The sequence below is a fragment of the Erigeron canadensis genome, chromosome 6 (genome assembly GCF_010389155.1).
Source record: "Erigeron canadensis isolate Cc75 chromosome 6, C_canadensis_v1, whole genome shotgun sequence".
NCBI lineage: Eukaryota > Viridiplantae > Streptophyta > Magnoliopsida > Asterales > Asteraceae > Erigeron > Erigeron canadensis.
Window position 1 is genome coordinate 31,706,156 of NC_057766.1, and position 26,863 is coordinate 31,733,018.

General features: G+C 35.5%; 2 protein-coding genes across 2 annotated transcripts; one reads left to right on the forward strand and one right to left on the reverse strand.

Moving 5' to 3' along the window:
• Positions 1-2,851: 2,851 nt before the first annotated feature.
• On the reverse strand, positions 2,852-11,587 carry LOC122603718. Its single transcript, XM_043776503.1, has 8 exons — positions 11,425-11,587; positions 6,347-11,224; positions 6,025-6,242; positions 5,779-5,923; positions 5,406-5,610; positions 5,017-5,316; positions 3,960-4,654; positions 2,852-3,878 (listed from the first exon to the last, which is right to left on the reverse strand). Exons 2-8 carry the CDS (start codon positions 11,078-11,080, stop codon positions 3,180-3,182), a joined length of 6,996 nt encoding a protein of 2,331 aa, XP_043632438.1. The 5' UTR covers positions 11,081-11,224; positions 11,425-11,587; the 3' UTR covers positions 2,852-3,179.
• Positions 11,588-18,244: 6,657 nt separating this feature from the next.
• On the forward strand, positions 18,245-19,039 carry LOC122605511 (calmodulin-like protein 30). The gene has a single exon (XM_043778465.1). It carries the CDS (start codon positions 18,253-18,255, stop codon positions 18,844-18,846), a length of 594 nt encoding a protein of 197 aa, XP_043634400.1. The 5' UTR covers positions 18,245-18,252; the 3' UTR covers positions 18,847-19,039.
• Positions 19,040-26,863: the final 7,824 nt, after the last annotated feature.

Below are 26,863 nucleotides of genomic sequence, written 5' to 3' on the forward strand. Positions count from 1 at the left end.
ATAACTTTTGTGGATCGGTACTACAACTTTCTAGCACACTTGCGTTACGAACTATGAAATGAAATGAACATCATTTAGAAATATTGTTTTGCATAATAATAACTAGTTTAAACATTATCAGAATGCATGACTGAAAACTAAATGATCCACCAATTATCAAAACCAGGGGTTACTAGTATTAGTATTTGTTCCCACATCGCTCTATGAAGTATTTTGAGAGTGGTTTATAAGGACCACTTAAGCACTACTGAGCACCGGGCTTGGTAACGCGAGCCTATAACCCAAGTGGGGGTATTAAAGTGGGTTGGACATTGATCCGGTCCAGCTTGGTTGGGTCCGAAATTGCATCAACTGGCCTGCCCATTTCAAGTTGAGAGTTGGTTCATGTAACCTGGGCGAAGGCTCGAGTTTCTTGGACCCTAGAGTAGGGGGCAATGCGTTAGGCTGGTTTCACAGAGCTGCGATAACCCCTCGTTCTCAACAGTGAAAGGATAACAGGCTTGGCTCTATTAGGCTCCATCAAAACCGGCTCGTCTGAATCAAATGAACACCCACTTTTTATTTTCCTTATAAATCTATTTTATTTTAACATAAAAAAAAAAGAATGCAGTAAACATATAATTTATGGTCCAAATGAGTCAATTGAGCGATAATAACATCACATCTCATAAAATCATATTTCAAAGATCATATTTCTTTCTTTATTTTGTTTAATTTTAGTTAAGCAAAAGTGATAGATGTCAAAACTCATACTTTAATTAACAAATGGTAGGATGATATAATAATATCTAGTTATCCACCAATTAGTTTTATAACCAAATAAATTCACAAATACAAACTAAGAAATGCTTATAAGTAGATCTAAGGATTTTCTTCTCGACATAAGAAAAAAAACTAAATTTAAATCACAAACAATTTCACAAGAATACGGATTATATCGCTACCATGGAACCCAAATATAATGTTCATTAATAGACCTTGAACTTCGTCACAATATTTTAGTTACTTGTAAATTTGTAATTTCATTGTAAAGAATTTTAAGAAGTTCACGTACGATCAGCAACGTGGTCCAAATAATAGCTTGTCATAACAAAGTCTTTATTAGAAGAAAAAAAAAAGAATATACTTCATTGGGGCCTAAATTTTTTATTCTTTTAACGGCAAATTTGAATTATTAACAGATTAATAGAAGAAGTTCCCGTACGACCATCAATGTGGTCCAAATAATAGCTTGTCACAATAAAGTCTTTATTAGAAGAAAATATATATATATATATATACACTTCATTGGGGTCTTCATTTTTTATTCTTTTAACCAATGATATTTCAACATCTAAGTCATTAATTTTTAGGAGGAAACCAATATTTCTGGACAAAAGCCCCTTGTGATATGCGAACTCAAAATCCTATCGTACCTTGAGCCTTTATATCATCCCCTTTTTGTAAGAAAATGGCAATAATTGATCATTTCACTAGACACATCACATTATAAATTGTAAAGCAACACCACTAATATGATAAAGCAAATTAGCAAACTACAAATGAACACGAAGGCTTTTTTGTGACTCCAATTGTGGGGTATTTTAACTATCTATACATATCTAAGTATGTTGGACTAATGGACTGTACGTAATCCGGGATACATAAGAATTTTAGGAAGTCTAAATCATGGTTGTTCAAACGAATAAGAAACTGATGAAACAAGCTATATTAGTTTTCTGCCTGCTTGCAGACATGAAACTGATCGATGAAACAAGCTAAGCATGTTGGGTTAGCTCATCAAGGCTTGACGTTTTGAAACTAACGCCAACAGATGATGAGATTTGTCATGGTCGGAACACTCATGTATGGTGAACTTGTTCGGTAGAACTGAACATCGTGAAGAGGCGTATGACTTTTTCAAAAGTTTGACATTCGAGCCTTCTGTAAGCATCCTCAAGTCGTCGTTGGGTTTTGTTTGCATTGACCAAGTACGAAGGCAAATTCTGGATAAATTTCCACTGATATCTGGAGAAGAGATAATGATGTTGCATAATATTGGTATGTGAGGGGTTTTTCACCCAAGATGGGTGCATAACAGCCCCATACTCACTTCTTTTTTTTCTCTCTCTCTCTCTCTCTCTATATATATATATACCTCAGCTGGAAGGGGGAGTTAGTCGGATAATGTCAGGTCTTGTACGGAAGCAATGAGCTTGAGGAACTTAACAGAGTATTTTTATTGGACCAAGATCCACTTGAAGTTTGAGTATATTGATCGATATACATAGGAAAATCAAACTCCGAAATATAGTTAATCAGAAAGGCTTTTTGAAAATTATGGCCTTGCAAACAAGAAATATAAACACCATCTTGCTCAAAAACCAATAACATGTTGGTAGTGTTCAGAAAATGAAAAATCTTCCAACCTTGAACCCACACATACATTTAGGTGCTCTTTTAAATTCTTGATCATTACAATCTTACATACCTGAGCTGGAACTGGAAGTTACAAATCTTGAGATAGCGGCCGCTCCAGGCAAACACTTGGTATTTGAACTAGTGAAGCCAATATAAAGGTAGAAAGATTGCAAATCAAACAACCATTGTCTTTACAAAGCAACACCAAAGTTAAACTATTCAACACAACAAATAAACCAAAAACCAGAAGACACGTCCTTCAAAACATGATTGCAAAAACAAATGAAGCTAAACCGCCAAATGGTTAAAGCCTCTCTTAGGCAACAATCAATGAACATAAAAATGTGAAGACACGAACCATCTAAATCAAAATTTGACCATCTAAGGACCTCAAGAACGAGCATGCTTTTTGAAAGGTCGATTAATAAAGAAGGCAAACATATGCAAGTGATACTTGCAAAACTGCAACATTTATATTACTTTTTACGATGTCAAAATTACATACACATTGAAACATGACAAGGGTATGAAGAGGAGTATTATTCTCAGGGTCTTGAACATAAATTGAATACATCAAACACCCACAAACAATAATCATGGTCCTGGTGATTTTACATTATAATATAACCCTAAACCCCTTTCCTTTCTAGTTTGCAACTTCAGACTTGCACTACCAACTTCTAACATAAACTCTATCAATCAAACCTCAAACAAAAAACCTCCAATCAACATCCCACATCATTCATACCCGGATTAATATCATGTTTCAGCACCAGATATTACTCACTGACGGTTGAAGATGATCCACCTGGAGCAGGCTGTTTTGCTACATAAATCTGCTTTACTTTTGATGACGGTGGGAAGCTTTTCTCTGCTCCCATAGATTGGTATCTTCCATGGAACCCTGTCCTACGATGAGACCATTGGCCCATAGATTTGTTCTTTGGAGACACCCCTCCACCTCTTTGATTGTAACCATAACCACCGGGATGATTATTGTATTGTTGAGAAGACATATTCTTACCCTGATGGTGGTGCTGATTTTTGAACTCAGCACTGCCACTACCACCGTTATTGTTGATGCCGATGCTGCCACCACCACCTCTTTGAACACCATCTACAGTCTTTGTGGTTCCTGAAGTGATATGGTTAACTGTAATCGAAGCAGATGTTGTAGAAATGGATGATCCAGATGAGTCTACCAACCCAAGTTCGTCAGGAAAATGGGTGATAGTTGAATCTCTTACAACAGGGAACACCAGCCCATTGCTGTTGGACGGAGTTGAAGCTTGTGGTTCAGGAAACCTATTGGGAGGATATGTTGACTGGTCAACAGTATGTCCGCCATGGTTGCTGAACTGAGAAGGTCCATTCATCGATTCTGCTTGTTGCTGTAATGGCAATGACATAGGAATCACATGTAGAGGTGACGTGGGCACATGAGACCACCGTGTTTGGACTGATACGTCTGGTGCAGTCTGGTTACATATTGGAACGAGTTTTCAGTATCACCAGTATTTACAATACAAAAATACCATGTTAAGAGGTTGAACTTTTACCTGGAATGGAGGTACGTCAAACATGGTTAACGGGGATCCCATGGGCAAAAGGGGAGAGCCTGGGGCAAGATGCTGGATTGGAGGCTGCATGTTGGGAGGATTGCGAGGTCCAGAAACCATATTAATCGGATTCATGTCTTCTTCACCTCTACTAGTTGACGTCGGATCGTGCTTCCAGTCGGGTTGTTTTCCAGACGGGATATAAGTGGTACCCATAAAGCTCAAGCCAACCTGCCCAAACTGGCCTACCGGAGCATAATGGTTATAAACCACCATATGTGGTGGGGCTTGCACACCCGGAATACCTCCAGGAGAACCAATGAATGGACCTGTGAATCCAGCAGCAGGACCATAAAACGAGTCCATGCCAGAGTGGTTTTGCCAGGGACCAGAATGCCTTGAACCCAACCCAGTGGTTTTTTGGGGTTGAGACTGGGTACCACCAGCTTCATCATGTGGACCAAAAGCAAAGACTGGACTGCTCATCATGGGAGGATTCATCTCATAAAAGGGAAAGTGAGAAGGTGCCGCACCATGGAAATGAGAATGCATCTGGGTTGACGAGCCTTGCGGACTTGTTAGTGGTGGCCACAAAGATATCGGTGGAGTTTCAACAGATAGATCGGCAGGAAGTGATACACTAAGAGATTCTTCGGTCTTAGATTGACTTCCAGATTGTTGCTCCCCAGCCAATCCTGAAAAACATTACAAAATATAACATATATTTAACTAAATAAATAACACTAGAAGATAAAATCGCACTTCGCGAATGTGCACTTCGCGAATGTGTACAGATTCATTTTACGTATATAGCCAAGCATAATAGAAAAAATAGATAAGGAGAATTTGAACCCAAGCCTTTCAATTAATGAAGCAACAGTCCACCCGCTAGGCTAATAGCTATCTTTTATTGACTAGTAAGAAAGTAACTATAATAATGTAGTTTCAGTTGTTGTCAACTTACCATAGTAGCCTTGATGAATTGTTAAATCGAAATTAAACAATCAAAATGACATTTTAAAAGCCGTGACTGTATACGAAAAATTTAGTAATTTACCTCCTTGGATACCCTCAACTGCACCTCCAAGCGTTGGTGTGCCTGAAACTTTAGCCGGTCCCGTCCCATTGCCAACGATTTTATTTGTATCAATAGCAGCCACCGCAACGGCTGATGCAGCAGCTTCTACTTCAGCCTCACAATCTTCTGTGGGGTGCTCGTCCTTTTTAAAGAACAAGTTACATTCCTTTTCAGTTTTTGAGTTATTTTGAGTGACATCGGAACGGAAGGACCCTGGAGCAATCACATGTGAAACAACACGGCTACTGGGAGGAAGTACCGTCGTCGAGGTAACGGCCCCTGTTAATGGAAAGATAATATTATATCATCAGTATTAGAACACAAGAAATAAAAAATAAAATCTTAACATTTTGGGAGTATACGCTTACCAAACTGAATTTTTTCACCGGCAAGCAGAGAGTTAATTGGGCTTGTAGAAGACGGAATCGATTTTGGCTTTGTCATGACTAATGAAGACGGCAAAATGGGTTCACTGACCAAGTTGGTAGGATCACCAATAGACGTTATCAGTGTCGTATTGAACCTTTCAGGCTTCATAGCCTCATCAAGTTGCGTCTGAGTTAAAGGAATGACCTGTATGTTTTTCTTATATTAGTTTAGTTCAAGATTCACAACCTTCAATTAAAAGATACCAATATGAAAGCCAACATATACTAGTTAGCATGAAATAAACTATCAGAACATACTAGCTGCATATATGAAAACATACTGACACAGAACGTTGCGAAGGTAAGGTTTCACCTGTTGATCCATCCGTGCATTTCCCCAATCTCCCAAAGATGTCTGAACATTATCAACAACCTTATTCTCAGTCTCAAACATGAGATTTGAACTATGATCTTCCACAGTACCAGAAGTTGCAGATGCGGATTCTCTTTGGAGGGTCCTGTAGTGCAATGCATATGGTTAACTACTGAAATACGTACAGATTTATAATGCTCTTTTCCATTTCCATAATAATTTCAGTTCCTTTGAGAGGATATATACTTGTTAGTGTGTGATTTTAACTCAGTCTGAACACCAGCGTCCACAGTTGGCGTGCCAATTGGAGCCAAAGGTTCCTTGTTTACCACACCACGGCCATCAGAACCAACAAAATCAGATCGGATGTTGTTTGATACTTCGGAAACAACCGATGTAGAGATTTGATTTGAGCCTCCAAAGACTGCATTGCCTCGAACAAAAGAGCGAGCCTTTCGTGGTTGCTGATGAATTAAGAAAGGAAAATTAGAAAGATATCCAAGCAACAGCAAAAATAAATATAAACACCAGCAATTAGATTGAGCCATTTAAGTGTAGAAGCTGAAACCTTTGTAACACGTGATTTCGCCTTGTTTTCTTTTTCTCTTTGTTCACGACGATCATTCAACATCTGTCGTTTTGACCTCACTTCTATGAAGTCATCTTCATCACTTGGACATTCAATGCCTGGTTGCTTGAAAACACGTACAACACCACTTTGCAAGGGTGCATCAACATCTTCTTCTGGAATGTTTCTCTTTAGGTTACCTTCAACAGAGGATGATGAGGTAGCCTGAGTTTTTGTTGCTGTTGGTCTTCCAGTTTCTTTTCCTGGCCTGTTTTCATGAACCATCTCCTGGGAGCCCGAGGACTCAGGTACAACACGCTTCAACGAAGTAGTGGGACCCATATGACGTCTATACCCATTTCTTGTAGAGCTTCCAATACCTTTATTGTTTAATTTGTCATCCCCTGCAATATTAAAATGCATGCCCAATCTCCTATCAGCATTCTCCCGGACTCTAAACTCAGTTCGTTGAATTGGACGTCGATGTTTCCTCTGAAATTCGTTAGATCCCGATGGCTCATAAGCTTGAAATGATCTTGGACCAGAATTCCGAGCTTGGTAGGCATATCTCTTTCCCCTATTAGCAGACGATGGGCCTGGGGCCCTTGACATGGATATGTTTTTTTCCCCAGACAGACCCTGAGATGATGGCAATGTGTCATGGCCCTTTTCTTCAATTTGTGAAACTGTCTTTGATGCAATACTGTTATCCACAGCACGGGAATAATCACTTCGACTATTACTTACCATACCATTGTATTCTGTGTTTCCTCTTGCAGTCCAATTATCAGGACTCAGGTTTGGCCTTGTTGAAACATTGCCAGAATGATTATTTAACGAATCACCCGAACCACTGTCCTTCTTCATGTTGGTAGCAGGAATCTCTTGAACAAACTGATTAGGAAGAAAATTTGCTGAATTCTGGTGCAAATTAAAATGGGCATGCTGAATGTTTGGCTGAACAAGAGCCACGGGTTGTGTATTCAATGGAAGAATCCCCTGAGAAACAGGAGATGTATACCTCAGCTGACCAAACTGGAAAAGAGGAGGTGGTTGTGATGGGTGCATATGGCCCATGGACGTGCCAACAGGTGGGTGAAGATGGAGTGGCATCTGGATAGAACCAATTTGTATGGCTGGAACTGGAGATGGTATCAGCGACGGGCCAGAGAACAACCCAAACTGAAGTTGAACAGGCAAATCAGTGTGGTTTGGAAGAGAAGATGAAGCAGGTGCGGTAGACTGACCCAAAGAAGAATTTGATGTCATCTCAATGGTAGATGGGACCGTCTGTTGAACAGAAGGATCGCCCAAGAGACTAGACGATGTTGGTACATGAGTAATCTGGGGCTGTTCAAGGATCACTGCATCAACTGCCGCCGGCTTCTCCACAACGACAGTAGGGACTTCTAGCTTATCAACTGCATTATCATCTGTTTTCATATCTCTGTCAAACTCATCACCTGGAATTCTAACTTCAACACCTTCATTAAATCCCAAGACAACATTTTCCATCACAGTAGTTGTGTTTTTCTCCTTAAGATGCATACGCTCGAAGTCCTGGGTCAGATTGATGTTACCATCAGGTCCTTCATGCACTTCATCTTCTTCACCATAACCATCATCTTCATCATACTCTTCTTGCTCCTGCATCTCATCATGGTTCTCAAGACTCCATTCTTCATCCTCATCAGCTGAGACAGACTTCGATGCTACCATCACAGGTTCATCATTCCCGATGTCATGTTCAAGTGTTTCCCCATCAGCTGCACCTGGTATTACCGAACAGCCAGCAGAATCATCAAGCTCATCATGAGAGAGATGTGTTGGTGAACTAGGTGGACTCGAGACCGAGAGAGATGACTGTGAGTCACACCTAAGTGTCTCATTCTTATCCAGCCTCTGTGCCATAATTTCTTGTTGAATATCAGCAAGATCAGATTGTTCAAGCTTGTCCTGGGGACCCCCATAATTCCCGGTTCTTGCAGTCGATTCTAGAGAGCTTGAAGGAGCAGAGAGTTCATTCTCCCCTCTCACTGAAGATTTGGGAATGGAACTTAGTGATGGAGGGGGGAGAACACGTGGCTGCTTCATGGAATATCGCGACCTTCCATAGGAATTCATATACAGCTGATCCGAGTAAGGAGAACGAGTATTGCCACGAGAATGCCCATGTCCCCAACCAACTTCACCATATTTCTCGCCAGCATTGTCATAAAATTCAGACTCAATATCCCTGTTTCTGCCGTAAGCTTCTCCATCCCCAAAAGAGTTCCACCTATGATCATGCTCTCCTAGATGAGGAAATACGTCAGTATCGGGATCTTGTATCCCTCCCTTATAAGGAGACCTTGAAGACGCATACCCATCTCCATAAAAATCTTTTCTTTGAAAAGACCTCCCGCTAGTTGATGCTTCTCGCCGGGGACTATGATGACCATTGTCTTGGTCATGGACTAAGAAAGATGAGTTGCTTCCCACTTCAAATGCATCCCTTTTCCATGGATTGACAGGTTTTGCTCTGTCCACAAAGCTAGATGAAGCTTCTCTGGAAAAATGAGGCCGGTCGAAGGGCCTGTCCATTGCAGATGAATCAGAACTTGCTGAAGTTGTTATTCTTTCCACCATTCTCTGACTAACTTCCCAGTTATCAAGATCCGAATCCACAGATGCATCACTATCTTTTCCACCAACCAGGACTTCATCGTCTGCACCATTATGAGCACTATTACCAGTCTTTACAACTTCAGCCTCCCGCTTTGCCATTTTAGCTTCCAACTCAAGAAGCTTTTGTTTAGCAGCTTGTTTCCTCCTCTCTTCCTCGAGAAACATCCTCTTTTTCTCTTCTTCCCGGGCAATCTTTAACTCTTCAGCTTTCTGAATGGCCTCCAATCTTTCTTGCTCTGCTCTCCAGGAAGCTTCTCGAGTTTCTTCTTCCATCCTTCTTCGTCTTTCTTCTTCCTCCATAATTTTCCTCTGTCTCTCTTCACCCTCTCTTCGTGCTTGCTCCAGAGCTTTCTCTTGTTCCTCAACAATCCTCTGTCGTTCCATCTCTTGCATCTTCTGGACTCGCTCAAGTTCAGCTTCAAAGGACTCTCTAACAGGATCATGAAAATCTGTTTGATTTATTACATCCTTCTTCCTTTTGACCACTCCGACTAGATTTCCTGTAAATGGATCTCTTTCATCGTAACCACTGGAACCGAAGTCTTTCTGATAAGAATCATCCAAGTAAATTCGTTCACTTTTTGCAGATTTCTCCCTTCCGAAATTTAACACTGGATCATTAATAGAAAGACCCTTTCCACTCAAGTTAAAAACAGATTTTGACACTGCAGAATTCGGGTAGCCTTCATTCCTGTATCTAGGAGATTCTACCGAGTGATTCCAGTGTCGCTGCCCCCCTTGTTTCCCTTGCCCTGTATCCCTTCTCATATATGAAGGGTCCCTGTTGCCTGTAACCAGGCCATGATGAGCATTGTCTCCTGAATATGGCATGTACTTGCTATTGTTAAAACTGTCTGGTACGGTGACATTGTTTCCATTGTTCATAACATGCGATGCAGTAGATCTATCTTTGTAGATAGAAGAACTCCTCCAAGAGTTGCTGTCTCTGTCTTCCTTACCATGCAAAATTGTCTCTCTCCGGAAAGGCTCGGCTTTAAGAACATCAGAGGTAGGCCCCTTCCCAATGCTACTAACTTGCTGACCACGCCTTTCGAAAAGATTATTAGGTGGCTTGTTTGGCAAAATGCTTGTTCTAGGTACATCATAATCTCTATCCCAATATGTTTCACTTTTGGGCAACTCCTGATCTCTGTCATTCCTGCCTGCAAAACCATGACCTGTATCGCGCTCATCATCAGCCCAATCAGACCTCGGATTCAACCATACAAGTGGCAGAGGGTCTTCCTGCTTCTGAGCATGATCCACACGTGCACTGCTTGATCTTGGAGTCTGCACACTACTTTCATTCACAGCATTGGTAACACGATGGGATGGTTGGATTCGAGCAGGTGTATCGAAATGAGAACTGTTTCTTAGATCATTGGATGACTCCTCACTAACTAACTGCTTCGGCTTTTGAAAAGATCCTTCCTTTTGCTTTTGTGCAGGCCCAGTTGGAACAGGCAAAGCAGCCCGTAAAGACGGAAAATCTTCCCCCCTCAACACCATAGCCTTCTCAAAAGTAGACACATTTGAATAAAGAGCCGAACCCATATCTCCATTTCCAACTCCCCCAGTAAACCTAGCCGAGGGAGGCATATAAGCACCACTTCCCTTCCTAACTGTACCTTCACTATAGCTCCCACTGTCCAAAACCAAAGTATCACTACCAACTTCCTTCTCCTGCAAGGCAACATTTCCCGGTTTAGTCCATCCCACACCCGAAGAACTAGGCCTCGACCCACTCCCAGTACCAGCACCACCAGCCACACCTCCCCCTCCACTAGACGAATCAATTTTCTCATATTCCTTTCTCAACGAAGGCAAGTTCAAGGGGGGCGGAACAGATAATTTCGGCATAGCCTTCTGCAAAGGTCGATTTCTCGACAACACAACCATCCCACCTCCACTTCCACCACCACCAGCAGCATTCCCTCCCACTCTAACCCGGCCTGGCCCATAATTATTACTATTATGATGATGATTAGAATTTGACTGCTGCCCATATAATTTATTCAAATTTACAGACACAAACTTGGATCCAGAACCACCATGGTTATTGGCCATACTCGAACAATCCAACCCGAAAAACTTATATTCGATTCGCAACAACGCATCAAAACCCTAACACTATATATTACTCTATTATCCTATCAAAACACACATACACACAATAGCTTCTGTTCAGCAGATCTCTCTGAGTCTATATATCTGACAAATCAAAAATAATAATAATAATATAATCACACCATATACATATGATCGATACAATAATCACATATAATAATTATTAATAATACATACATATATATATATATAGATGAATCAGTGTGGGGTGCATAAAGATTAGGGCTTTTTCTAATATAAAATTAAAAGATTGAAACTTTAATAAATTGAAGTGAGGAATTTACCTAAATAGGGCGGTGAAGATAGATACAGAAAGACGTCAGAGAAAGAAGCCCTAAAACCAACCGGTAAGGGCCGAGAGTTGGACTTTTATTGTATTGATTTTGGGGGAAAAATGGAGGTGGAGAGAAGACTAATACAATTACAATAGAATCACGTTGATGCAAAACCTATATTTGGTCGGTGTGTTTTTTTCTCTAAAAAAATATATAGAACTATACAATATTACAATATTAATTTTTAAACTTTAAGTTTGTATTTTATGAAAAAATTAGCATGTTTTAGAAAAAATAGTTTCAGTTTTTGTCTCGGGTTCAAGTCTCATCTCATACAAAAAGTTAGAAGTCTTTTTCTATTATTTAAATAGAACTTATAAACAATCTCTCTCATACAAATCTCAACCTTTACATACACCGACGAGATGTTACGACCAAAATCAATAAAAAAAGACATTGGGTGTTAGTTATCGTATGTGAAAATTAAAATTTTAGAAAAGAAATTAAAATTTTAGAAAAAATCAATACTTCAAATTGCATGAGTGTAAAAATTGAGTATCTCGAAGTTATGATATAAAGCTTATCGAATGTTAAGACTATAAACGAGTCGAGTTTAACGTAAATTAAGTTTGTATAATTTTACGTCGTATTTTAAAAGTATAATTACTCTTACTTGAACTCGGCTTATGTATAATCTTAGAAGTTTAAGCAGAATTTGAGTTCAACTCGTTTATAAAATAATTAAGTTTTTAATTATATTTATTCCATTAACGATTTTTTGTGGACAAATTCAATTATGATTATATCTAAAAATGACTTATTTTTAAATTATATATTTAAATATATACATACTAATAGTTATTAAATTATTTATTTATTAAAAAAAAAGTTATTAAATAATTTATATTAGATTATTTTATATTTATATGTATTAAGTTAAATGTTTGGTTAAGCTCGTTTTGGTTCACGATTTTCATTTCATATAGTGTTCAAAGCTCGAGTTTAATTATTAAACGATCTCATTTGCTTGAACTTGACTCGAGCTTATTCAAGTTGATTATGATTAGAGCTTTAAGCAAGTCAAATTTGAGTAATTGACTAGTAAGTAGTTCATTTATAGCTTTACTTAAGAGCAATGTTAGGTTGACAAAATTTTACAAACATATTTTTACAAACACATGTGTCATGTGAAATGGTCCAACTAACCAAGTAAAAGAAAGAGAAAGGGAATACATAAACATGATATAATTAGTGAAATTTATATTTATAAATTTCTTTTGTAAAATATTTGTAAATATAGATTACTCTTTAGTCTTTACTAAATAGGTACCATGTTTTAAAATAATGTTCATCTTACTATTTTAGGTTGTGAATTAGTATATGGAAGTGTCATAAACTTTGTTTATGTTGCTAACTTGTTAATCGAACTCTAAAAACCTCTGCTATGTATATTAAAATATTTTTTACTTTTTGTGTATTCAACAATTTTTTTTACTTTTTGTGTATTCAAATAATTTTTTTTTCTGGCTACTTACTTTTTGTCTTGATCATGTACATCAAGTGTTCAAATTGTAATAAACCACTATTATCTTTACTTTTAAATATTGCTATGTATGATATCATTAGTAGGGGTAAAGTTCATATATATTACAATTACCGAAGACAAATCCACCATTTCTCTAAAAACAAGCATGATGCCGGTTATGTGAGCTCGGAAACTGCTCTAAGACTGCTTCCTGGCTTCCTGCAGAGTATTGAGAGCCTATGCTCGGCCAAAGTCGAGTGCATGGATTAACTTTGGGTCATTTTATGCTATTGGGCTATTTATGGCTTGGTTGATGCCTTGATGGGGCATTAGGGGTTTATAAAAAAACGAAATTATTGGGCTTCAAGTGGGGACTTTTGATGGCCCAATTAACTTGTTTCTTTTATATGTTGGTTTCTTGTGGAAAACTGATTGGGAATTTGGGACAGAGCGGCAATTAAGTACAAAAGCTTATTAAACAGAAAAAATAGCCTTGGAAAAATGTTTAATTTGATAGAGATGAAACTTGAAAGCACGAAAGCTTTGTGGAACAGTATATTTATAAAGGCATTTATGTCTCTAAAACTTGGATTAGGGGTTTGCTATATACACCCCTTAAAGTTGTGTTTAAGATACATAAATTGTTTGTACATTTACCATAAAAATCAGGGGACGGACTTTTAATATGAAAGGTACAAGTTTTTTTATGCATGTTAAATACAGCCCTTAGGCTGTATTTAGCATTTCCCTTATATAAAAACAAAGTTTTTATAACTAGTTTAAGCTTGTTGAGTATTTATTATTTGCTTTAATTCAGTTACAAAACTAAAAATTCAAAACATTAGTTTGTCTCCATACTTGATTACATAAATCTATATCACATGAAAAAACTACTATTTATGGATGGTCTTTACAACCGTACCCGAAAACCCCGGATTTTGCCCAAACCGAACCCAAACGGTTACTGGTCAACGTGACCAAAACCAATTTGACCATACACGAACCAGTTTCTAATTGGTTTTTGATCGACATGATCCGGTTCTTTGAACGACATTTTTAAAAAATCTGATTTTTACCTAGTTTGAAAATAAGGTTTTCAATCCAGTTGCAAACAACTGGGTTAATCCAAACCGGTGTTTGAAAAACCGGTTTTAAATTGGGTTTGGTTTTAGGTTTTTAAACTGGCTTTGTTCAACACGGTTTGTTTTTTTTTTCCACCTCAGTGTCTCTACATTTTGATAAATATAATTATACTAATTGAAAGGACAAAAAGTTAAACATCTTTTATGCGAAAGGAATATGTTACATAAATTCACTTAAAAGATGCCATAGAGCATTATATATATAACAATCCAAAAGTCGGGTGCTACAGTAGCGGGTCGGGTCACCGGTACTGTATCAACTCGCTACTGTTTCAACTCAAAGCTGGCTTTCTAGCAACTCGACCCGGTACTGTATCAACTCAACCCGGTACTCTAGCAAGTCGACTCGGTACAGTAGCAACTCGACCTGGTACAGTGTGAGTCGCTACTGTTTCAACTCAAAGTTGGCACTGTAGCAAGTCGAATTTGTAGCAACAAACAAATATGCAGGATGAACAACAAGATATGTACTTACAAAAACAATACTTCCGTAACCACCACCGGTAAAACTCACCGCTATGAGCAACGGCGGCGGCGGATCTGGCAACATCATTATAATGAACATTCCTAGATCTAAACTATAAAAAAGGGAAAAAAAATACCAAAAAGAAAGTACTATACAGAAAGCGAGATTTAACCACTTCGGAACAACCATCGGCACAAAGAGATCTTCATTATCAACAATTAATAGATGATATCTCCAACATTCCAGCCGCCTGGATCCGCGGATTCCGATGAGGGCGGCAGCGGCGGCTCGGAATAACCAATTACTCTGCCTCTAGACGTCATCATCGTCTATATCATCATGGTCACATATATGGCGACGCCCACCCGAAATAACCACTTACTCCACCGCTAAATCTCATCAATCTTTGAAATCATCATGATCACATGTTCGAGTGATCGGAAACTCACTTTTTCACTATCAAAAAATGTCGTTAAAGTTTTTCAAACTTCAGATTTGAAAGAAAAAATACTTTGTATTTATGTGTTTGAGAGACACATACATATATGTGTGATAATATTAAGAAAACAAAAAAAAACAAAAAACATACTTGTATAGTTGGTGAGGAGTTAGGAGGTGGGTGGGTATTACGTGGAGCCTTTCCTTCTAATGCGTGTTAGTTTTGATTTTTTTTTTCTTTTCAATTTTGGTTTTTAATTTAATTCTAAAATTTGTTGTTGGGCTTTTCTGTGTCAGTTTTTTAGATATCAGATGCGTTATACTATGAGCCAAAAGATTTCATTTTATATTGTAAACAATTTGTTCATTATATTTATAGTACTAAAATTAGTATGTAAACATCAAAGTATCAAAATCAATTGTGTCATAAAAAATATATTTCACGTAAATAAAATGGTTTATAAGAACTATAAATTAATAAGTAAACAATGTTTTATAATTTGATAAATTTAATAGTTATTATACGACTAACATATGTTGGTTACTAGCAAACTTTCAAAATCCAACTTTATATTATAAAAAAGGTAGGATGGACAAACCACTTAAAAATATTTCGTTGGCTCATCCTAAGTACTCCATTGTTGATCAATTTGTGTAATTCGTCATAAGTTAACTATAAACTAACTTTGTTTACGTCAAAGATATAGACAACAAAAGTACTAAAACACATAAAATTGGGATCCCGGGCAACGCCGGGGTATCCCACTAGTTAGAAAGTAAATGATAAGAACATATGTGTATATTAGTCATTTCTATTTATAGATTCATAAGTTTTGGTGCATGTCTATTTATTAATTGTCAATGTCCCTAACATTCGGTAAAAGATTCTTTTAAGATAACCTGTGGGTTGGGTTTGTGATGCCTAACTCAAACCATAACTTTCCGCCAGGTAAATTTGGCCCACGTATACGAGAGAAGAAAATTGATTCTTGAGTAGGAGTGTAGGACCATATCTTTTTTCTTATGCGTTGTGCGACTGTGCGTGTTAAGAGAATTCCCATAATAAAAATATATAAATAATTAAACAAAAGCCATACCATCATTAGAATGATAGAATTCATAATTAAACAGAAAAAATATATTTTCAGAATTTAGATAAATATTATGGAATGTAACAAACTTTAGACGAATATTTATAATGTGAAATAACTAAAGTTGTGTTCATTGTATGTAATTATCTTTAAATTATGTATATTGTATGTAAAAAAAATATTCGACCAATAAAAAACTAACAAATGACAGCTATATATGGTTGACACGTATGTCTTTTTACATACAATGGACATAATTTAAAGATGATTACCTACAATGAACACAACTTACTTATTTCATACTATAGACATTCGTCCAAAGTTTGTTACATTCCAGGATATTAAACCCTTTCAGAATAAGATCTTTTATCTCTTATATCTCTTATACATAAATAAAAGAAAATTGTGATAGATTCTTATTAAACAAAAACATACTTGAATTATTAAAATTTCTTATTAATTATGAGATCACATTTAATTAAATATTGATCTTTTACTCTTCCATTAGGATCTATCTTCACTTTTGAATATTTTGAATTTTAATAATTGTTCATATATTTCTTTATCGATTTACATATATAACATATGCAAATATTTTTCAGTACACGAGTTACTAAGCTTGTTAAGATATATGACAAAATTGTAGATGAAGATGAAACGAAAAAAATAGAATGGAATATAATCCATGTATCATATATTAGTTGAATCTCATGCAAAGGTTGAAGGGTCTTTTCTATCATTTAGGTAAAAACTGGAAGCAGCCTCTCTATTTAGGTAGAGATAAGGTCTGCCTATATCTTAACCTCCCTCATACACCGTCGAGGTATTAGGGCTCAAAACCCGCAGAAGGCGGCACTGAGCAGTTATTTACTTACTTTTTATATATTAGTTTAATAAACATTTTTAGACTTATAAATGTTCATAAAATTTTTAAGCCTACTATGTGTCATATGCGATCAATTCGTTTACATTTTTTCAAGTACCTATACTAAATGAGCCGAGTCGCATCGTTATGTATTGGCTTCTTAGTAAAAGTGATTAGCATTAATAAAATCTCAAAACAGACTGTCCAAGACGATATTTATTTGCTCAAATATGTTTGAACGGTTGAACCTTTAGGTATTAAAGAAAGTGAATTATTAGAAGAGTTTGAGACACTTAACTTCACATGGGTGTAGATAAAGTTGACACTTTACCAGCCTAGCCAGTCCAGTTCAAGATATGATTATTTATGTAATTCTCTATTGTACTTATATCAAAAAGTGAATCAAGATTCTACTTTAAAATTACACTTCTTTTTCTTTCTAATACGAGTATATATATAAATATCCGAACAATTATCAATAATTAAAAAAGGTGATGTAACATCTTCTATAACGTCTCTTCGGAACAATTATCAAAAACATACACTAATGAATTAATAATGCACCTGATAAATGAGGATGTCTCGGAAAGAATTTCGTCTCTCTCTCTCTTTTTTTTTTTATATGATGATTGCGGGATAGATATAGATATTTATTCGTATCTCTAAGAATATATAGTTACATTAAATTAATATTTTCAAAGCGCATCAGAAGGCTAGACCTGACTAAATGTTCAACATATAAGGTTCAATGTATGTGAATCGTGCACAAAGAATAATACAAGTGTTAAACCTTTACGAGTTATTTTTATAGAAAGATAGATATCAATATTGTTATCAGCTCTAATTGATGAATTTACAACTTATAGGTTGATGTGTTACCTTAATAACGGTTACTAGACCAAGGCTCTTTGGTCGTAATATATATTTTTTTTTATTGTACTAGTCCTATATACTATGACAAGAAAACCAACCATAAGATTTTCTTTAAAAAACTATAGACTTTTTTCTTAAGAGATAAAAGTCTTTACCAAGTGGGACGTCCGCGAATTTGTGTTTCAACGGCTTAAGAAGACACTTACGAGGCGGCGGGCCGTTCTTTTTTCCTAGTGTTTTCTACATGTTAAAAAGCAGAGTTGGGAGGACTATAAGGGGCAAGTTGTTAATTTAGTTCTAAAGTATAGAATGTTTGTTAAGATGCTTGTATGGCCACAAAACAAAAACAGAATACCACCACATAAGTTGATACTGGTGTCATGTCATGATTGTATGGTCATATATAAAAAGAGAAAAAAACCATATATATACACTTCATGTTGTCAAACAAAAACTCATATATCACAAAAATGTCAAGCAAGAGTAGTTTCTTTAGTTTCAAATATGGTCTTTCAAAGAAATCATCAACCCCTAAATCACCACCACCACCAAATCAATCACTCCGGCCGTCGAAATTCACTTCACCGGCTGCTGCTTTCGAGCCAAACATAGACGAAATGAGACGTGTGTTCAACAAATTTGACAAGAACAAAGACGGCAAGATTTCCAAAGAAGAGTACACTTTGGCCGTGGGGTTACTTGGTAACAAAAACGCTAAAAAAGAAGTGACCAAGGCTTTTCAAACCATAGATACCGATGGTGATGGGTTCGTGGACTTTGATGAGTTCATGGAGGCCCAAAAGTCAGATGGTGGAGTCAAGACAAGCGATATAAAAAGCGCCTTCAAGGTATTTGATTTAGATGGAAACGGGAAAATAACTGCCGAGGAGCTTGTGCAAGTGTTGAGGCAGCTAGGAGAGAAATGTAGCTTAGAGTCTTGCCGGAAAATGGTTAAAGGTGCGGATGCCGACGGTGATGGGATGATTGATATTGATGAGTTCATGGGTTTAATGACCCGTACCATGAAATAAATTAATTTGCTAGTCATGGATCATATATATATTCATGTTATTTTACATCATGTAATATTAGTTTTAATTACTTGTGATCGATTATTTGCAACTTTTACAAACTTTTTGTTGTAGGACTCGAATAGTTTCATGTTATGATCAAATATCAATAAGATGTTGAAAATGTTAAAAAAAATTAAGTTATTTTTGATTATTTTTTGTTATATTTGGTTAAACTATTCTTCATATATATTCATCGAGTAGCAAACTTTATCATTTGAATAGTGATTTTACTCTTTTATATGTTTCAAGTCGATTAATAATGAACTCTTAATGAGTTTCAAGTTAATGTTAATAAATGACAAGTTGTATATACTTGTAAAAATTAACGTTACCAATTGCTAGTTCAGTAGTTTAATTTGATAATAATCAATTTGTGATCTATTTATAAAAATGATGCATGAAGTTTCAGCTAATAATACAAGTATATAAAATTGATTCACATAACACATGTATATATAAAAAAATATATAAACCTGATGCTTTAATCATGATGGCTCCCAATCTCCCGTGATTCATGGAAATTATTAATCCTCTTAACAAAATAGCCTAAAAATACTCTTAATTATTAAATGATGACATGTGAAAAAATCAGAGGGCAAGATTAGGAAAGAGAATTAATGGATATTACATGTCACTTTCTTTAGGAGTATTTTTAAGCTATTTTCACTACAAGAAAAATGTTGATTAGTGACGACTTTACTTAGTAACGACTAAAATTTGGTCACTAATATCTTCATTTAGTTACCATTAAGAAAAAGTGGTCACTAAACAAATTTAGTGGCCAAAAAATAACATTTTTTCGTCTCTAAACAAAATTAGTCACAGACCTTTAGTGACGAAAAGTGACGACTTAAAATTTGGTAACTAATTTATCATAATGACCAAAATTTGGTCACTAAACAAAATTAGTGGCGAAAATTTGCTCATTATGATAAATTAGTGACCAAATTTTAAGTGGTCACTTTTTGTCACTCTTCGTCACTAAAGGTCTGTGACTAATTTTGTTTAGAGACGAAAAAATGTTATTTTTTGGCCACTAAGTTTGTTTAGTGGCCAAATTTAATGACCACTTTTTCTTAATGGTAACTAATTGAGGTTATTAGTGACTAAATTTTAATCGTCACTAAGCAAAGTCATCACTAATTAATATTTTTCTTGTAGTGTTTGTTAGGAGGATTAGTCATTTTCTTTTTTGTTACCTTTTTTTTTGGGCTTAAGCGGTTATGCTTACGGAGTATTTCGTTTCAAAGTCGTAAGCCCGCTAAGTTTGATGGCCCAATAAACGCATTGATTTTTGTAAAGTTGCAACTTGCTAACTCAGATTGTATCGGAGCCAGTGAGCTCTAGTTAAAGGGGAGCTTTAGTTAAAGAGGTCTCGGGTTAGTTTAAATCTGAACATGAAAATTAGACTATTAATGAAAAATTAATACTAACTTTTAACATACAATATTTCATATTAAAATGCAATAAGTAATAAGTAATGAGTATTATAAATTAGTAGATTAAATTATACGAGTAAACGGTTGCTGATTTGCATACTCACAAAAAATAAGCAGTTTTAAAGCACCATTTTCAATATTAATTTGGAAAGATACTTTTAACATTAATAAGAAAAACATGAGGCATTTTGGGAATATGAAATCGAATACACCCCTAATTAAATTCTTCTACATACACTTCATAGCTAGCTAAACACATAACCTTCAAGCGAGTATACAATACGATATATTAAGTTAAGTAGTTAACCATTTGTATACATTTTATTTTGCGTAATTTTAAGAAGTGAAATATTGTGTTCAAACGTTTTGACTTGTAGATTTATACAAATATTCTAATATTACTTTTTTTTGTTAAAATGTTTAATAGATATTTTAACAAGTTTTAAAGATTCACATTTAAAAGTGTAGATAAAAATGTTCACATTATTTAATTAGTGTATGCTAATTTTTTACATGTATGCACTGTTTTAACTTTTAAGTATGAAAATTATACTTTCAAATATGAACTTTTATCAACAAATGTTATTGATTTTTTTTTTAATCTATTATAGTGTTAAGATTGACATTCATATTGACATATAAAACAAGAGAGAGGAGGTTGGAGTGGGGTGGTACGTAGTACGTACACGGTACACCCATGGCATGTTGTTTGGGATTGTTGATGGAACGCTTGTCATGACAACGAAAAGAGAGTGTGAAAAAGGTGTGGACACGACATTCCTAAATCGGCTTTTCTATCATCTGCCGTGAGTATTTTCCTCATGTTATGATATGTTGTGGTGTGTTGTTTCCAATATTTTAATAAGTGGTACTTAATCTAATCGGCCGGGTTTTGAAAAAAGTTTACTGGTTAAATCGGGTAACAAATGCTTATCAACGTAGAGGGTATTTGGTATTACTTTTTTAAAATAAATTATGTGTTTTAAATAATCAGAATCAGATAATTAACTGTAACAAAACGTATTATTGGCCGTTAATGTTTGGATTTGATTATGTTGTTTGAAATCATAATAATCAGATAATTAACTTTTAAGTGTTTGGCAAATTAGTATACTTGAAAAAGTCAAAGAGTAAAATGACAAAAAGGGTATAAATAAGTGGTCATTACGGTGAAACTCAATTAGCCCCTAACAACAAGTTCTGTAGGTGAATCGGAAAAGCAACAAGCATGGTGCAAATATGCAGGTAATTAACTATGAATCTTTTCAATTATGTGCACTCCAACTGAGGTGATTCATAATTTCATATGCCACACGAAAAAGCCATAGCCAGAAACATAAAATTTCATGATTTGGATACTCTAAAGAAGCAATAGCATCGGCATGATTTGAGATTTTGTATCACTTGAGTTTACCATTAAACAAACAGGCAACACCACTAATAATTACTAGGGGTGAGTATGGATCGGTTTGGTTCGGTTTTTGGTTAAAACCGAAACCATAACCAATCCATTCGGTTTTTAGAAAACCCAATCCATTGGATTCGGTTTTTGTTCGGTTCGGTTTGTCATTTTTTTGGTTCGGTTTGGATCGGTTTCGGTTTTTGTTCTGTTTTTATTATAATTTTTTTTTAACTTTTTTGTTTATTATGTTATAAATTTAATTTTCAATTGTTAACAAAAAAAATTATGATATAGAAATTAAAATATAAAGATGTTTTTTATCGACTAATTATATTTTTTAGGTGTTAAAATTGATATAACTTTTATAAAACGAATTGATTTTCTTGTACGTTTTCATCTAAAACATATAATTTATATACATTTGTATACTAAAAAGACAAAAAGTTTAAATATATTAACATATTTACAAATTATAAGAAATAAATATAAATGTAATATGATATAAATATTAAATAATTAATATATAATTGATTCGGTTCGGTTTTTGATCGGTTTTTTGGCATATGAAACCGAAACCCAAACCGATCCGTTCGGTTTTTAGAAAACAAAAACCAAACCAATGGATTTCGTTTGGTTTTCGGTTTTTTTGGTTCGGTTTTGTCGGGTTTTTTCGGATTTTGGTTTTCCGGTTCAGTTTTTACTCACCCCTAATAATTACTGTAATAAAGAAAAAAAAATTATGGAGTATACAAAGATTGTACAACCAATAAATCACAATCTATATGTATCTATATCTATATCTATACTATATTAATAAACAAACTACTCTCCCCTATTTTCAACTTTCTACCTTTAAAATACCCAAAATAACCTTAATTTTCAACATATTCCTAACTCGCACACCAAATCTACCAAATATATCCCTAAAATATTTTGCACCTATATTTATCCAGACTATCTATCTCCTCTATTAATTAATTTTCAATATTTATACCTAATATCTCTATAAAATCTATACTACATATTAAAAATTATAGCCCCTGTTGAAAGTTACATGGGGAAAATGTCCATTATGCCCTCGCTTATTAACATATCACGTAACAAATATATGCGCCAGCTCATTTACGGTAATTTTATTAATTCACGTCCAAATTTAGCCCCCACTTATTAATAAATCACGTAACAAATATAGCCCTCCCTTTTCATCTATCACTTCTTATGGTATTTTATTAATTTATTCTTATTGATTATAAGTTTTCAGTTATGATGACAACTCATCTATATGTATTATGCACACAAACTAATTATGATAATTATATTATTATATTGATTGATGATCATACTTGATTTAAAATCATCAATTAAATGGCAAACTTTTTGAACAAGCTTTACAAACTTTTTGAACAAAAATTCCGAATGCTTTACAAACTTTCACAAAAGTTCCACGGCATATATAATTTCTAACTTTACAAACTTTTTGAACAAACTTGATAATAATTTCCATAATTAAAATGCCATGATTTATTTGAGTTGTATATAAATACCTTTCATTTTACACAAAATTTTCATACTACCATTTTGTTAACAAACCTTTCAGACCCCAAATGGCAAAAATCGATACGTCTACCAATGCTTTTTCATCGCGCAAAAGGAAAAATCGTTGAGGCTTGCACATAGCCCCAAACGCATGCTAATTTCAAATCGTTGAGGCTCACACATACAGCCCCAAATGACAAGGCTTTACCATGGTATCCCGCAACAACGTGCGGGTACCATGCTAGTTCTTAATAAAGTTATTTACAAAAGATACATCTCTTAACCATAAAATAACTATACTACCATTTACGTCAATTACTTTTAGATTAATATCCACATCGTTACCACCACTGCCACTAGTACCACCCGTTGCTGCCACCGCCGTCGCATTGCGCGGGTACCCATCTGGTAACAATAATACGATAATCCCCGACTTTTGTTTTTGTAAGCTTTGAATAAATTAATTAAAGATAATATAAAAAAGTTTAATTCATTACCTTAGAGCTATATAAAACTTGAAGCTGTTAAATGAACTAGGTCATGTGAAATTATGAATAAGGCTGCGAGAAATGGTTGTTATTAAAGGGTATCATGGTAAATTAAATGGTGAGAGAACAAATATTCGAAGCTGTGTTTTGGTGCAGTAGAAGAGGACTTACTTATAGATTATTACGTTTTGATCCCTCCACAACGTAGAAAATCAATTTTTGATAACTTTTTACCAAACATTTCAAACAGATCTTTAGGGATTTCTAAACGCAATAATCAAAAAATCAAGTTAAAAAAGTAATCCCAAACACCCCCTTATTCATGTTGAAAGTGCTAACAGATTTTTATAAATTAACAAAAATATACTTAGAATCTACTTAAAAATAGTACTCGTAACAAATAGTCATGGTCGAAACATATACAAATTTACAATTCCAAAGCCAATCAAAAGTATCATAGATATTCACGTCATCGGAAAGACAGTATAAACTTTTTTCAAAATATCGCTCTTTATAAAAATTAAGGCTCATAAGTCCATCGATCCATATACAGTTATCCATTACTAGTATGTATAAGATTCGACAACGGTTGTGGCCCCTACTTCTTCAGTCAGAACACCACGTTGAAGAGTTACTCAAAATGCTACCAAGCTATCAGTAGTATTGGGCTCTTATACTAAAGAAAAGAAACTCATTAGTTCAACCATCAATAAGTTTAAGCATAAGAAAACGGTCAATTAATCAGTTTAAATTGGTTTTAAAAAATTAAAACAAAGGTTGTTCTAGTCCATTTATCTTAATGGAATGATATATATCAGGGGATTATTAAGTGGTTGAGATTCACCTGGACACTAACCTAGTTGGGGGATTAGTGGGTACCAAATGGTACATGGGATCAGGGGGTTCCCATCCAATTACCCTTATATATATATATATATATATATATATATATATATATATATATATATATGGAAAGATAAATTGAGGATGGGGTAAAAAAAAGTAGGGGATCTATCCCAATCGTCTAATCAAGCATCTTCCTCCTCCTTCCTTCTTCACCGTCGAGACAACAACCGCCGCCGCCATCTCCTTCTCCGGTGATGGTCACCACCTCCTCTTTCTTCCTTCTTCTCTGGCAAGACAACCACAGCCACCACCATCATCTCCGACCACCGGTGTCGGCAACAAGGGCTACGCTCGTACCGTATCAAACCGCCACCATCTCTTGGATCGTCGCCCATCAAATCCATACGATCTCCATATGCGTTCGGTGACAATCATTTTAGAACGGATGAGGGCAACGCTCGTACCGTATCCACCGAAAAATGAAACTGATGGTTGCTGGAGATGTCGCCGGAGATGATCTGTGGTGATTAGATCCGATAAAGATGGCTGGAGATGTCGCCGGAGATCATCTTCTCATTCCATCCGATCTCCCGATCCAACGGTGGAGATTGATCCCCTTGTACTTTTTTGATTGCTTGTTCCTTATTTAACCCACCTAATATATATATATATATATAAGAACGATAAAGATTAATATTGCTTGCACTTCTCGTTCGGCTAATCGATAAAGATTAGTAGACCGTACATCGTTGTAGTTATCTTTAATACTTTATAAAGCAAATTACCTCTCACATTTCCAGCCTTTTTAAATACGTTTATTACCTTCAACTTTTAACTTTTTCTCGACTTAAAAACTAGAATGCATGTAGACAACTAGACTACTAATAAGCAACCACCAGCTAGGGCGTATCAATAATTTCTAGTAAACACGCAAAAAATGTTATTGTATTTATGAATTAATAGTAGAGAGCTTAATAGCACGAAACAGAACGCAAGAAGCAATAAATTAAGGAAATAAAAACAGATTGTTTAGTCATGATTCATGAACCAGCTATTGGTTCATTATTGATGAGGAACTATTCGGATACCAGTTTCTTTATGTTTGACTCTTCAGATTATTAATGTATTTCATTTAGACCTAAACTTTATGATTTCTTTCTCATAATTCCCTCTATAAATGGGAGGTAAGTTTTGTTAGAGAAACAGTTTTTGATGATATGAAAAGTTCTTTTCTTTCCTCCCTATACACAAGTGTGTGTGAAATTGCCTAATTATCGGTATTCTTTTGAATCAATGATTATTAGAAGAATTGTTCCTGGGTATTTTTAGAATCAACAGGTTTCAATTGCTCATCCCTTTTTTCCCCCTATGTCAGTTGGTATTAGAGCCGAAAATTGTGTTCAAGATGCCTTCTCGTGATGATATAATCTATGATTATCCACCCGTTTATGATGAATACAAGGATGGGGATTGGTGTCTTTGGTTCGGGTTTGATGGTTGTCTATATGGTGAGAAGATCAATGAAGATCTCATGCCAACTCGAAAAATACCCAAAAATCCGTTTAATTTTGTCCAGGCTTGCGCAGTTGCGGGAAAAAAGGCTGTACATATTCATTCACCATTGGATCTCTCTGATTATTGGATATGTGATCTAAGGCTCATCGACGCACGATTTTACCGTTGGAATTTTCGATTGGTGTTTTCTCCAAGGAGTTATGAATTTCTGAAATTACTGCAGTTTGTTGAGGATTGGTATTGTTGGATGACTGGTACGTATGATCTAACCAGGACTAGCCTAGCCAAGTTCAATGTTCCATGTGAACAATACATGGAATATGAATATGTGATCAATACTAGCCTAGTCTAGCCTAGCCTAGCCAAGGTTAATACATGCTTTTGGTAAGGCCGCGATGGGTAATAGTGGAATTTTGATAAATTTTCATATTCCAAAAATTGTAAAAGATGCTAGAGTATATTTGTTTGTATCTCAAGCAAGTAAAACCGAGACATCCTCATGCATTGTTAGTCCACAAGTTAACTTTTTGGTGAATGGGAATCACGCTGAGTTCGATCCAGGTGGTTAAGGAGGTAAAAACTCGAGGTCGAGTTCTTTTCAAAGCGTGGGAGAATGATGAGGAACTTTTCGGATACCACTTCCTTTATGTTTGACTCTTCGGATTGTTAATGTGTTTAATTTAGTCCTAAACTTTATGATTTCCTTCTCATAATTCCCTCTATAAATGTGAGGTAAGTTTTGTTAGAGA

What these genes read in the sequence shown, in the direction of transcription:
- LOC122603718 (XM_043776503.1), bottom strand. Translation starts at nt 11,080, where the DNA reads ATGGCCAATAACCATGGTGGTTCTGGATCCAAGTTTGTGTCTGTAAAT. An exon ending in CGAAATCACGTGTTACAAAG is followed by an intron (nt 6,243 to 6,346) that starts GTTTCAGCTTCT and finishes TTAATTCATCAG; the next exon opens with CAACCACGAAAGGCTCGCTC. An exon ending in ATGCACGGATGGATCAACAG is followed by an intron (nt 5,611 to 5,778) that starts GTGAAACCTTAC and finishes AAAAACATACAG; the next exon opens with GTCATTCCTTTAACTCAGAC.
- LOC122605511 (XM_043778465.1), top strand. Translation starts at nt 18,253, where the DNA reads ATGTTGTCAAACAAAAACTCATATATCACAAAAATGTCAAGCAAGAGT.